Raw genomic sequence first — 15,468 nt, forward strand, 5'->3', positions numbered from 1 at the left:
TGAAATTGGGGGAATGATTTGGTTCAGGCCCAATGGCAGTCTGTCCTACAGACCCAGAAGTATATATATCCAAGAAAGCCCACGCAAGTCTAGAAAATGTGGCAGTCTAGATTACCACGCTCAGGGCTCCATTTCACTGTATTATTTTTTTTTCACTATGAACGTTTTTTCAGTAAAATATGTTAATTTCAGAGACTAGCTGTTAGTCTAGCCTAGTGGTGTCAAGTTACAATCGCTTGAACATTGTTTCTTGGTCTGCCAGCTCATTGGCCTAAGTGAGTTTAGTTTTACATCGTGTTTTTGTCAATTCTCCGGCAATATCACAGCGGGGGATACCAAGAATGGGCTCCAAACACCGCACCCATGAGAGGAATCGAACCTGGATCTTTGGTATCATATTTTGACAACGTATAGCCTGTGATTTCAGAATATAACGCATTAAAGATCTGATGGAACCGCAGTCACTTAGCGGATGTAGTAGTAGTAGTAGTAGTAGTAGTAGTAGTAGTAGTAGTAGTAGTAGTAGTAGTTGTTGTTGTTGTTGTTGTTGTTGTTGTTGTTGTTGTTGTTCAGCTATTTGACTATCTATAGACTATCTAAACACGTTTGAATATGTACGTTCAAACTAACATTTCCTGTTGAACACCACTTATCTGCCCAAGGCATTTCGACCCTTATTCAACAATATTCTAAGAAATTTTTGTGGTTTGAATCGCCACACTGGAGGTTGAAAGGCACCATACGATGTATATGAAACAATTTCCGGAACACAACTCAAAGCAGTCGGTTCAAAATGTGACAATGACAAGAGCATCAATGTGTAGTCACCCTGTATCAAGGACGCTTAGCCAAGTGCAATACCCACAATGCAGTGGCATGCTAACTATTTCCGTCATGCGTGGAATGTTGGGTATGGGGGTGTCAATGACTTGAGTGATGGTCTTTGTGTTCACTATATGACATACACCATATGCGGCGATATCCCGAGATATGCTTATCAGGATATATGTCACGTGATACGGTCCAAGGCACGAGTGAGCAACGGGGTATTATTGAAACATGATATTCTCGTTTCAAGTCACGTCGTAACTAGCGGAGACAAGCATGGGCCTTCCTGTGTGATACCGAGCCCGCTGTTGCTTGTTACAAAACTTACTCTCTCTCTTCACGACTACACGAATCATTGAGTCACCGATATGAAGATAAAAGTATGAACGACCATGTTTAGTCGTCTCCGTGGCAACATTGCCTGTGCTGAATGTGTGTAGGTGTTAGACACTGTTTTCACGTACTGTTGTATTTTTGACTCGAAAACATCCCTTTTCGGACGATAAGTACCATGATAATGAACATACCTTTGTGTGAGCTCAAAAATTATTCACGGTGTCACAACAGTCTGTCTCATATTCTCACAACTCATTTTCGGTTTTAATGGGCTTATTTTTACAGACAGCGTTAATCGAACTCATATAACTTTAAAAATTCGTTATATGCTAGTAAACTACAGTTGCATGTGGAAAAGTGTATGATCTTTAATCATACTTAACAGTATTCAGAAATACAAAGGGGAACACCAGAACTCACACACTGTACCCATATAGGGAATCGAAACCTGGACTTGTGGAAAAGCAAATGGTTGAACCATCACCGTGTATGAGAATGATAATACACTAGCCAGTAATGACTAAAGGCAGAATAGACTATTTAATGGGGAATCGTAAATATGCTGGACAAAAATAGTTAGAGATATATGTAAAGTTTGAAATTATGAAGAATGATCTATTTACTCGTCGTCATATTAGCAAAGGATTCATAAGTACGAAGTGAAACCTTATTTCACTTCTTCTATAGATGCTAATGTCAGAAAAAGGGAAACAACAACACCATATTTCAAAACTTTCATAAAAAATTTCGTGCCCTTATGGCACTGTCTGTATTTCCTTCATAAAACATACGTTTAATGGTTGTTATTATGTAGGTAATACCTACTTTATTGTGGGTTAAATGGACACCGATAGATGACCCAACTGTTGGCTCGTTTCTTGGCTCATATGCTGTATTCACAAGGAAATGGAAAAATTAAAGCATGGTAGATTCATCTGTTCGGGCATGTTGGAAATGCGAGAGAACAGTGTAATTAATGACCAATACCCCGTTTGAACTGAAATCGTTATTTCAACGTAGCCATGTTTGATAACTAGTTATAACAAATGTAACACCATCTGCTGTGATGCATGTTACGTAAAATATCTTACCCCAATGACGTCAAGGATGCAGCAACAGATATGAATTAAATACCCTGTTATGAGGTGTTATACCGACGCCGTTCCCAACGAGTATACAGGGTCCTCGAGTACATGCTCGCTGTCTGCAAGATAACGTCAAGCACTGTCAAGCACAATGACGTCATCCCGCAGCGCTCAGCACTGGTCTTGTAATATTACGTCACTAAGACAGCGGTCGCTAATTAGTAATGGAGATTTTATTCTTTATTTAGAAGTCATTAGCTGGCTTTGATGTACGTGTATCCAGATAGATTATGTGTTTTATGGTCAAGCTAAAACTGAAGTCCTAAAGCTGGGCATTTTAGTCATACGATAAACAAATAAACAAGTATTCTGTTAATGGGGACGTTGAGGTTGAGTCCTATTTCAAAAATTGTTTCATCACGTCGGAGATCAGATTTGATTTCCTATATATGACTACAATTTCCTACATTCCTATCATGTTCTACGATAATACAATTACCGACATACATCCACACCTACATACCCGAGAAAGTTAGAATATTCTTCAGTAACCCATGTTTGCCGTTAAAGGCAATTAAAGGGAGTGGGTGGTCCGACTCGCTGACTTGATTAACACGTCATCGGTTCCCATTTGCGCAGATCGATACTCATGCATTTGATCACTGGATTGTCTGGCCCAGACTCGATTATTGACAGAGCGTCGCCATATACCTGGACTATTGCTGAGTGCGACGTGAAACTAAACTCACTTACTTAATTTACTGCAGGTATCAGGTATCCAATGCTCAGGACATCAACCCAGATTTGGTTATTTAATAACTGACCCAAAACAGCTTGGATTTTGTTCAGCCTAAAACTAAACTCACTCACCCACTTACATGCCTACCAGTTACCTACATGCCTACTTATTACCTACACGCCTACAATTACCTACATGCCTACTAATTACCTACCTGACGTATGGATGAGACAATGTGAAAGGCACTCTATATATAACGCTTGACTGTGGCACCTCTCTCAATAACTGATTTTAGATAAAATCTTTCATCTTCATAGTTTTTAATCAATCTCCAATTATCAGCTACATATCAAACATATTTTGAAAAAAAGATAATACGTAGATTTATAGTGCATCAAACAACTCCGGCCTGTTCTCGTCGCGATTGTTTCATCAGTCAAAACCGTTAAAATGCAGTTGTCCTTGTCTTTATGCATTACAATACCCTTGCAAGAAAACTGAATTTCAAAGACGTTCTTATTATGTGTTAAGTAAAGAGAACATTCCTTGGCTTCATTGAGCTTTAGCACACTAACACAGTAACCGTGTGATTGAGGTCACATACATCATTTCTCTGTGAGTTACAGATGTCAAAATATCTGACAAATTACCTTGATTTGTGGTGACTGATATGTACCTTTTTACCTTCACTGTGACGTCAGACACAACGTATAGTGACGCAAAGGATACCGCCGTTCACACCCTCGCGGCCAGACTCTTTCTCGCATACTCCACTGTCGAGCGTTAAAATTTAAACCATGTTCAGTAACAGTGGTTCTTTGTAGAACTGAACTGGTTCTTTGGAGAGTGAAAGCTGCCAGCAGATATTTGTTTAACGTCTGTGTCACGCTGCACGTCGAGAAAGTTTTCGCTTAAATGTTGCAGTCTTATCGTGTGATTGTTGCCAGGTTGCTTGTGATGTTCATCGGCGAAGCTATGACGTCTTTTCCACAAGTCGCCCGGTGATTACCTCATCTGAAGGGGAATACTGTGTAATGGTGGCGTTGAAAATGTCGTGCATTGCGTTTTAGTGTTCGTTTGTTGTTTAACGTCGGCAATAATCCAGCTATTTGACTGGCACACACGTTCTTTCTGTAAAAAAGGTTTTTAATACAATAAACTTCAAGACATCTGGACATCTTTGAGTGAGTTCGGATAATATTTGTTTGTTGTGTAACTCCAGCAAGACTCGAGCTAAATGACGGCTGTCTGTAAATAATCGAGCTTAGACGAGACAATTCAGCCACTCATTAAAATCGTGGGCATTGACGTATGCAGTTGCACGCACCACCCCACCCCGTTAGACACGCTTCACGACAAGCATGGGTAGCGGTAGACCAGCTATAACTCAGATCTCCAGGGGTAGTAGCCCGTGCTCTAGATGATGTGGAATTACTAACGGCAAACTCACGACTTCGTATCGACGGTCGCAGCAGCAGTAGTGTGTCTCGAGTGAGTGAGTGAGTTCAGGTTTTCGCCACATTCAGCATTATCCCAGCTATATGGCGACGCTCTGTAAATAATCGAGTCTGGACCAGACAATCCAGTGACCTACAACATGAGCATCGATCTGCGCAGTTGGGAACCGATGGCGTGCCAACCAAGCCAGCGAGTCTGACCACCCGATCCCGTTAGTCGCCTCTTGCGACAAGCATAGTCGCCTCTTGAGGCAAGCATGGGTTGCCTAAGACCTATTCTACCCCGGGATCTTCACGGGTCCGAGTATTTCATACCCGTAATAAGGCTTATAGCTATTTCAATCATCGCTATAATAAACCCTGTCCTACATAGCCGTCAACGTTTTAAATGCAACCTGTAATCCTGTCAAACCGCACACCAGACCCCGAAATCATGTCAGCTAAACGTGATAAACCCATATACAACTGCTATCGCTGAGAATGCAACTGCTGTTTTTAGTCGATTTCGAAGGAGTCGTAAACAGATGTCAAAGATAGTAATAGTAGATAAAGAATTTATTGCGACAGTGTCATCTGGTGTAGTGGCAGCAGTAGTAGTAGTAGCAGCAGCAGCAGTAGTAGTAGTAGTAGTGATGGTTGTGGTGGTGGTGCCTAGTAGTAGTAGTAGTAGTAGTGATGGTTGTGGTGGTGGTGCCTAGTAGTAGTAGTAGTAGTAGTAGTGATGGTTGTGGTGGTGGTGCCTAGTAGTAGTAGTAGTAGTGATGGTTGTGGTGGTGGTGCGTAGTAGTAGTAGTAGTAGTAGTGATGGTTGTGGTGGTGGTGCCTAGTAGTAGTAGTAGTTGTGGTGGTGGTGCGTAGTAGTAATAGTAGTGATGGTTGTGGTGGTGGTGCCTAGTAGTAGTAGTAGTAGTAGTGATGGTTGTGGTGGTGGTGCCTAGTAGTAGTAGTAGTAGTGATGGTTGTGGTGGTGGTGCGTAGTAGTAGTAGTAGTAGTAGTAGTGATGGTTGTGGTGGTGGTGCGTAGTAGTAGTAGTAGTAGTAGTAGTGATGGTTGTGGTGGTGGTGAGTAGTAGTAGTAGTAGTAGTGATGGTTGTGGTGGTGGTGCGTAGTAGTAGTAGTGATGGTTGTGGTGGTGGTGCCTAGTAGTAGTAGTAGTAGTAGTGATGGTTGTGGTGGTGGTGCCTAGTAGTAGTAGTAGTAGTGATGGTTGTGGTGGTGGTGCGTAGTAGTAGTAGTAGTAGTAGTAGTGATGGTTGTGGTGGTGGTGCGTAGTAGTAGTAGTAGTAGTAGTAGTGATGGTTGTGGTGGTGGTGAGTAGTAGTAGTAGTAGTGATGGTTGTGGTGGTGGTGCGTAGTAGTAGTAGTAGTAGTAGTAGTAGTAGTAGTAGTAGTAGTAGTAGTAGTAGTAGTAGTAGTAGTAGTAGTAGTAGTAGTAGTGGGTGATTATGATAATTGCTGTAATAACAAAGAGACTTTGATAATCTACGATTACATTTTTCTTGATATATCACGGGTTGAAAACATGCAGAGCCTTCTTGTCACGATGGATTATACACAATCAGCGAGGATCCCGATCCGTGGCACAACCCATCCATTCCAGGAATTAATGACTTGAAAATATTGAAGTCCTACTAACAGTGGGCATCACAACAGGGTTAACTTCAGTGGCATAAACCCGAGCCTTACCAGCAAGCGGTTCGTGCAGCAGTTCCCTAGTCTGCCATACAGATATATAAATAAATATGTAAATATATCCATGAAGCTCCACGTATGTTTAGAAAATGTGGAAAGTCTAGATTTCCAGAGCTTCTGAAAACGAAGAAAGTCTCAAGTCTCCTTTTCAGTCAATTTTTACTATGAGCCTTTTTCTGTAGAATGTGTTCATTTCTGGGACTAGTTGTCTGTCTCACAGGACCCGCTATGAGTCTATATAGCGGAGGAATAGGGTTGCTCTCATAAGTTTGGACATGCACTTTGAATATGCGTGCATTTTTTATGCAAATAACACGCTGATATTTGAAACATTTCTGCGATTATCGCTTTAAGTGAGTGTTAAAACCAACATAAAATATTTACAAGGCAGTGCCTATATAGTTTCAAAATATTCGGCTCTGGATCAGAATGATTTAAACCTATTCGGCTCAGTGCTTGCGTGGTCTGGGTTTAACAAACATCGAATGTTCCATTGCACGTTTCACAAACACTGATATCGATTACAAAGAAATCTACATAAAATAACTTCTTCGCCATGGTGTCATTGTTTTATAAGAGAGTTTATCATGCATAAAAAATCTGAACGTCAATAAGTCATTCTTTTGATCGCTGCAGTGTTTTTGAATGCGTTAGATGTTTGTCGTTAAAGCGGCTTCTTCTTGTCTGGGTCGAGTAAGAAGTGGAGGTTTAAACACTGGCGTTTGCTGTCAGTGGCATGACAAAAGCTGCAAACATGGGAATTTTTGTCTTTCCAAATCTGTAACCAGAATTGATGAAATGTTTTAACTACTTTAAAAAGTCTGTCCTTTGTAAAGGGGTCAAAAGCTTGTCATTAATTTGAAAGAAGGTAAGTTTATAAGTAAATGGAGCTGTATTCATTTATCTTCTTGTAAATCTATCTGTTTACTTTAGTTGTGGTGAAAAGCTCTTTTCTAATACTATATCGAAATATTTTCGACGGAAGATTATCATCGAAATGGTTGAAATCACGTTCACTGGCTACACCCGTTGTATTAATGCTTTGTCGGGTGTTGTTTGTCGTGAAAATCGATTTATGGTTATTTAAATATGATCTTCTCATAGAAATCAAAATCACTATAGCTACAAATTAAATTTGAGTGTGTTTGCGACATATGGACTCCTCACAAGTCCAACAAGCTGTTTCCACGCTCATCACAACACTTTCCAATGTGGACTACGCTACTGAGCAGCTTGGGTGTGTTTTGCATATGCCAATAAAAAAGACCTTCGAATTACCAAGCTTCAGATTTGAGTGCGCGATATCCTTTTAACGGTAAATGTGGTTGTTCGTTGATCAGTGATCACGTATGATTTCTTTGTTGGCACTTCGCTCGACGCGTTCTAAATGTACACGACAGCAGGTGCGCTGGCCTCACGCCGCACGGACTTCACGTGCTCCACGCATCTGTCGTCCCATAGTAACAGGGATGACCGTTCATTTACACCTACTTCAGTTATGTCCCCTGTTACTGATTACTGATCGTCTGAAGTACAGAAGATGTATTTTGATTATTCTGGTTGGGTGTCACTTAATGAATATTTTAGAAACGACCTTAGGATTTCATTGTTCGTCAGACATAGTATGGGAATATGATTTAAAGGTTAGTTAAGGTCACATTCCCACCAAGCGTCCACGTGTTACAACTGAACCCCCTGATTAACTGTGTTATGAAGGTGTTGCAACCTAGACACGTTATACGTTTACTGGTTTCAACAACAAAGGACAACGATGGTGAAGGACGTTTTTAAATGCATGTCAAATCACATAATGTCTCGACTGTTGATGCAAATTGTTTCAATGAAACAGTATTGGTTACGTCTGTTATACCTTTCAAACAAGTATACATGTACCTGGCGCATGGAAGCCTATATAACTGCGCTTTTGTGTGATTAGTGATCGGAATCTTTTCACGTCTTGTAAAATTTGAAGCATTTATAGCTCTGTAGATTCCCTTGGCCTCCGAAGGTAAAGTGAGTCTTTGTCTCCGTATTTAATATATTTTCATAATTTCTCAACTTCTCTCTATCGTCTTTTTTAATTTTTGCGACTATGTATTAGTCTAAGGGTTTCTGGATATCAGCGGTTGTGAGAAACATGAGGATTGCTAAAACAAAAACGCCAGAGATGTCTATTGCAAGCCGCCTACAAAACAACGATTCTAATCAGTGTTAGGGTGAATACATACCGTCCTCCGTGAATATATTTGTTCATTGCTTGATCTGTTTGCGATCTACATTCATTTGCATACTTAACCAGACCAAGGAATGTTGTAAACAACGACATTTTTAAAGATGAGAAACATTTCTTGTGTTGGTCTATTTAACAGAAACAAACGGTGTTCTTACTGCGATTTATTTACATGATTGTACAAGGCGCGGTCAGACAAGCTGTTCCTAGTTCAATCAGACATTCAGGTTTATTGGCAATCTACTTACTGAATCACCAAGCAACACATCGGGGTATTACGCAGCTCACTGACTGACTGACTGACTGAGTCTATTTTTACGCCGCACTCAGTAGTATTCCGGCTATATGGTGGCGAGCCGGAACCAGAAAATCCAGTGATCAACAACACGAGCAGTGATCTACGCAAATTGGAACCGATGACATGTGTCAGCAAGCCTGACTACCCGATCCCGTTAGTCGGCTCTTACATGCCATTTGTGGAATTCATATACGAAACTAGACCACTATATCCCCCATGCCTCAGCTTGTCGCCCCATGCCACAGAAGCCATTGTAATAACCTTCCACATCTTAATCAAATGCGCATGTCCAAGACATCTTCCATGATGGAATCCAGCTTTACATATTTGGGACCGTGAGTTATAGCGGCGATGACGGTGTGTTAACTGTTGACAAAAAGTGTTCCCAGCAATGGGGACGTTCTGTTTGGTCAGTCCTGAGCTACGTGTACATTATGTTTGTTGCTGTGATTGACAGGTGAAGGATGCCTCAAGTCACATTCTTCGTTTCTCAAGTCGGTGACCTTGACTGTTTGATCTATTCAAGGTATCTGTTTTTCAGACGCCATTGCAATAAAATAGTCTGAGGCAAATTGTTTGACATGTATTTTATTTGTTAAAGTTTTTCCATTGATGAAGTGTTTTAGTTATGTCGGGGAATTTTATTGTTTGTATTTGTTATTTGTGTTGTGAACTCCTTGGCCTAAGTCAATACGCATGCAATATGGAGGTTGACATTTGTTACGGTTTTCAGATGACTGAGAGAATCCAACGGATTATGCGATCAACATTTTAACATGTCGATCTCACTTCGTCTGCATGTTAGAACAATATGGATGATATAAATGATATCTGAATTAACAATTGTTTTCTTTATCTAAAAATATTTATACAATTCGGTTAATAGTGTTATGCACAGCTGAACCTCAGTTAACCGGAAACTGTATATTGCGGACGTGTACTGTCAGCTGCATACGCACTGTATAACGTGACTTCCTTGGCGGCTATTAATCCTGAATTCAAATTGATGATACTCTGGACGCTTTCCTGGGGAGAGGCGATGGGGTAGCCTTGTGGTTACAGTGTTCGCTTGTCACGCCGAAGATCTGGGTTTCACGTCCCACATGGGTATGATGTGTGAAGCCCATTTCTGGTGTCCCCCACCGTGATATTGCTGGAATATTGCCACAAGCGACGTAAAACTAAACTCACTCATTTTCCTTGGGACCGGATCCTGGATCTTCACGGCTTCTTTTGATATGGTGCGGCCGGGGATCGAACAGCCGTCATTCCACTCTCAGACCAAACACTCTGTACGTTACACCAATAAAGTGGCCTTACTAACATGAGATTGACTCGGCATGCTTGTTCTTGACAACACGACAAGCATGTAGTTTATTGCTTTATCCCTCAACAACATCCGGCATTTAAATTTCACATTATGTTTTCTTACATAATATCTGGATTAACAAGCTCACGTGCAGAAACTGACAAGAATAATGTCTATTACCCCAGAAATCCAACTCTAGCAGCATCCGCCGACAACAGCGAAACGAGCTTGAAAATGTTCACATGGCTCCATTAACGCTGATGGCTTCTCAGAGAATCTTTGCTACATGCACTGTGGACCGTCTTAGATGGTGTGCTGCTAAATGCATGACAAGTAAATGTGTTTTCAGTATAATTATATCCACAGCTCTTTGGTATTTACCTTCTATAGGCAAACAAACCGTTCCTCATATGGCATTCTGACCCGGGAAGATCCGAGTTAGAATTGATCTTTATAAACCCGTGCTTGTCTACAACGTGAAGATCCGGGCTAGAACTGATCGTCAGCAGCCAATGTTTGTCTTCAGAGGCGACTAACGGTATTAGTTGGTCAGGCATGTTGGTCTGGCATGTCTTTGAAGCAGTTCTTTCCATACAAAGAAGTGATTTCGTCATTGAAGCATCCCTTTCCAAACAATTATGTGGTGTCTTCTTTGAAGCAGACATTCCTTTGAAGCAATAAACACTTCAATAAATCAGACATCACTCCCTTAAGCACGCCATCGACCATCATCTATAGCCATTCCCTGGATGTCTTCAGCAGTAATTCTGCTTCAACAGGAACTGCGTCAAATGTCCTTCCTGAAAAAAAGTTTAAGTTTAAAGTGTGTGACATCTTGACTCATGAGTTTCTAGGTCTTCAGACCTGCCCCACGACGTAGCACATGTGATACGTGAGTGAGTCTGTTGCCTCTGTTTACTCAGCAGCACATGGGTACCCGGTGAGAAAAGTCTATTAATCTCCCAGCGGCTCACAGACAGCTTTGGTTATCTGGGGTAATAATGAGCAGGATATCAAGCCGGAAAAGGCACGTTATAAATATTACAATTATTACTTTTCTTTACCAGCGACTTACAACCGAAAAATACTCATAACTGTTGTTGTAAGAATTCCACATAACACCGACATACACACAATAATGAGACGACCCCTAATATGTGTTTGTATGTACCTGATTAGGAATCGTCCTCTGGTGTGTCAAGGCGAGACGTCCCGGGACGCGAACAGCCTTTGTCTTCCCCTCTGGCGACAGGGTGACCGGAGCGGGCTCTTAGCGGCTGGATACTGCAACACGAGGGATTATTTTTTATCATTTGTATTTACCCCCTGCAGTGCCGTTCAAGTATAGGATGTGGTGTTCATTGTAAGTACAATGGAAGCTGTTAAAAGCGGCATCTGACCAATCCGGCAAGTTGTCAACACCGGCATAAAATCTCAGCCCCATCCAAACATTTACCATCAGCTCTACAATCCATCACTTTGTCTAAACCGGATTATTTCTTCAGTCCCAATGAGTGCCGGTTTTCACAGTTTCCACTGTACTAATATTTAGTTACAGTCTCATTGTGATTGGGGCGGTGGGCTCGTCACACCGAAGACCCGGGATCAATTTCCAACAAGGGTACAACGTGTGAAGCTCCTTTCTGTGTCCCCTGCCGTGCTATTGCTGGAAACGTCGTTCTACGCAAAAGGTTTCACTGTATACAGAACGGTTTCAATCGATGTAAAGGTTTCACTCTTTCAGAAGGGATTAACTCCACATAAAAGGTTTCACACTGAACAGAAGTTTCACCCAATACAGCGTTACGTCTGTGGAGAAGGGTTCCACTCTATACACAAAGTTTCCCTCGTGTCAGAAGGGTTTCACTTTATACAAGGACTGTATCTCTACACAGAAGGGTTTCGCTCTATACAAGGACTGTATCTCTACACAGAAAGGTTTCGCTCTATACAAGGACTGTATCTCTACACAGAAAGGTTTCACTCTATACAAGGACTGCATCTCTACACAGAAGGGTTTCGCTCTATATAACAGCTTTATCTCTACACAGAAGAGTTTCACTCTATACAAGGACAGTATCTCTACACAGAAGGGTTTCGCTCTATATAACAGCTTTATCTCTACACAGATAGGTTTCACTCTACACAAAAGGTTTCACTCCTAACAGAAGGCTTAACGCTGTACAGAATGGTTTAACTTTATACAAAAGGTTTAACTCGGTAGGGTTTTATTCTGTGCCACCGAAGGCTTCAATCTTCACAGAATGATAAGAGTATACATACCTGTATTAGGATACAGCTCATATCAAATACATCCTCTTCTTCTCCCGTAGCGCTGTGGGTACCGTTTCTTGACACCCATAGTGTACTGAAAAGTTTGTCTGTGTTTTCAACCTGAAAGACAAAAAACAGTGTACTGTCTATGTGAGCGAGGACGTACCCAGGGCAATACATGCAATCACTCTGCAGTGCGATTACGTGAACTGGATGGTCAAAATGGACGATGGCTGTGGATTTTTATTTTTATGGAAGATCTACGGTTTGGTCTGCATTCCAGTGACATCATGGCACGTTAGCTTCGTCAGGGAGAAAAGTCCGAAGGATTCCGGTCTTAGGCATGGCTTGACGTTTAACAACTTGGTGAAACCCAACGAGCACCAGAGCCCCTTTTCACAAATCTACTTTAGCGTTGTCGTGAGTCTATGTATAGGATTTACAATAATCGTAGCGCTACGACATCTTAGTGAAACGGGGCCCAGTATTCTGCTGTCCCACGTAATGAAGGCGAACCAGGATTCGAACCCATGGGTTCCTTGCACCGTCCTATTTGGTCGAACAAGGGACCAAATTGTTCAGAATCGCAAGCCTGACACTGAGACGCATGAACATAGGTTTGAAGCTTAATACAGCAGAGGGTTGATGCGCTACATCCCAATATCAAATTTTCAAGATTAGACTCGTGGTGACGACAAACTTTAGTGACCAAAACTTTTTCGTCTCCCTTCGCCGCTATCCTTTATGATATTTGTGCCGTTTCGCGAATCTGTGGCTTCCGTTTTTGGATGGTAAGTGTATATCTGGTGTTCCAGGCTGTGATATTGCGGGAAATTTGCTAAAAGCCGCGTAACACTAAACTCATTCACAAATTGGAGCTTTGTCCGCATTCATGGGTATCAATACAAGCCATCTGAGAATAATGCTTCTCAGTCAGTCAAACATGTTTACCACCAAAGTTTGTTTCTTTTCCAAGTTAGGGCTTTCATCGCCATTTTTCACTATTCCGGGAATAACAGCTGCGGTTGTGTGACGTGGGATCTGACGTCGCGTTCAAAGTTATTACGCTGAATCGGTTTGTACTACTATGGACTGATTCCAGTTTGTTTGTTTTTTTTAGCCCACCGAGACACTGTCGCACTTGAACATGGACGCCACTCTCAGATACATTATACTGTCTCCGAACCAACCCGTACTATCCGTGAAGAGCCGGGTAGGAATTGGTCTTCAGCAACGCATAGTAAGAGGCGACTAACGGGGTCGGGTGGTCAGGCTTGCTGCCATGGTCGACACGCGTCATCATATGCCCACTGATCATGTTAACATCATTGGATTGTCTGGTTCATACTCGATTATTTACAGATCGCCGCAATACAACTGAAATATTGCTTAGTGTGGTAATAAACCACTAACACACCTGTATCCCTTTTTTATTTATTATTTTATATGACGCGACCGGGATTGACCCACAGACCCTTTATTTCCGAACGTGCACTCTACCCATTAGACGATGTTGCTGATATATGTAGACTAATCTTGGGACGGTAAGAACGGTTGCGGTTCGAATCCCGATCTTCTACATCACAGTACGTTGGTGCACTAATTAAACACAATCAATCCCCCCAGACAACAATGGTTTTGTAGTCATATATAACCTCACGAGTAGAATGTTCACCTTTATGAGCTGGATGTCATTCTCCCAACAAAACGCCTCAATGAGGGTGTGTTGGATGTCCAGTGTGACATCATGCTGTCCATTGGCCTCGGGCAACACGCATAGCATCACGTTGTCTGGGTTACAGCTGAGGAGCTGGGCACACTCCATAACACCACTTGTTACTCTGTGTGTCAATATCGCCTCTTTCAAAACAGGAGTCAAGGGGGGCTTGGTCGGAGTTAGGGCACTGCAATAATCAGCAACATACATGTTAACCGGAATACAGAAAAAAAACTGCTACACCAGGAATGATATATGCACATAAAATCTAATATTAAAATAATGTATTCAAAGAAATATATTATATGCTCAAAATGGACGGAAATTACTCATGTAAGTCCATCAATAATAAAATATCATTAATGAGTATGAATCCCAGGACAATTTAAATGCGCTAAACAAACAACTTGCCAGTGAACTTGGAAGCCTATACCAAGCATGTTATCAAGCAGTCGTGGTCTATCTTACCCCTAATTTTACATCGGTATACTTTATACCTTGCAGGAGAAAGGTTTAAAGGTCAGGTGCTTCTGACATACTTTGCCTTTGTGCTTATACCAATGAAAAGACACAATTATTCCACGTAGTAATAACTGATCTCTCTGTGTGTGTATTATTATAAATACTGGGGTTCTGGAACACTGAACAGCATGTGGTCCCTGTATGTTGTATTGGCAACATCAATCATTTTGTCAAACATGGTTGTACCGAACCTAATTGTGCTGTGTTGTCTTGAAGTGTAAGCTTTTTATCTGCGTATTGTTTATATATTTCTAAATTTAGAAACAAAAATGGCATTATCCTCAAAACTAATAACAAAACGTCTGGTCAAAGTCTCTTAAATAATAACAGTATATTTACCTGGCTGGGTATCCGTACGAATTCGTAAGCATCCTCGTTGTCGACAGGAACGTTAATTATGTGTAAAACTGGCCACGGATGTGTTGAATGTCCTGCCTTCTCGGAAGATTAGACATAAACACTTCACTTGTACCCATGACGCAAAAAGGGTGCGACAAGCTCTTACGTGACCTCTCATCCGTTAACACACCCAGTCATGTGATCTACCCGGCACGCGTCTTCCATGTGGCGTGATTAGCAACTTGACCTAGTTGACGGTATGACCGGATGTTGTCTTTTTGCTGATTTCTAATCCCAAAACACAGCGTATGAAAGAAAGATGTGTTGATTAAAGCACAGGGGTTTGTATTACAAAAGGTCATTTTATATAGTGCAAAGATCCTGTTGGTGACAGTACATACATTGATGGCAGATTTTAGCGTTATAAGCCCCTGTGAATTAACGCTATGAAAACTACATAACATTTCTTCGACTTGGCATTTGGATTTACATGTGTTCTTCATGCCAAAACAACGCTGAAATTCACATGCACTCACATACTATACAGGCACATGATATTCACATGAACTCACATACTATACAGGCACATGATATTCACATGCACTCACATACTATACAGGCACATGATATTCACATGCACT

The 15,468-nt window shown here is 41.4% G+C and overlaps 2 protein-coding genes across 2 annotated transcripts in view; one reads left to right on the plus strand and one right to left on the minus strand.

The window, feature by feature from the left end:
* Nucleotides 1–15,468, plus strand: part of LOC137290399 (U6 snRNA-associated Sm-like protein LSm4) — a 439,957-nt gene that overhangs the window by 298,983 nt on the left and 125,506 nt on the right. The gene's annotated exons all lie outside the window — the stretch shown is intronic.
* Nucleotides 9,239–15,012, minus strand: LOC137290398 (growth arrest and DNA damage-inducible protein GADD45 alpha-like). The gene is made up of 5 exons (XM_067821304.1): nucleotides 14,828–15,012; nucleotides 13,925–14,153; nucleotides 12,259–12,369; nucleotides 11,147–11,259; nucleotides 9,239–10,775 (listed from the first exon to the last, which is right to left on the minus strand). Exons 1-4 carry the CDS (start codon nucleotides 14,857–14,859, stop codon nucleotides 11,173–11,175), a joined length of 459 nt encoding a protein of 152 aa, XP_067677405.1. The 5' UTR covers nucleotides 14,860–15,012; the 3' UTR covers nucleotides 9,239–10,775; nucleotides 11,147–11,172.

The sequence above is a fragment of the Haliotis asinina genome, chromosome 7 (assembly GCF_037392515.1).
Source record: "Haliotis asinina isolate JCU_RB_2024 chromosome 7, JCU_Hal_asi_v2, whole genome shotgun sequence".
NCBI classification, from domain to species: Eukaryota; Metazoa; Mollusca; class Gastropoda; order Lepetellida; family Haliotidae; genus Haliotis; species Haliotis asinina.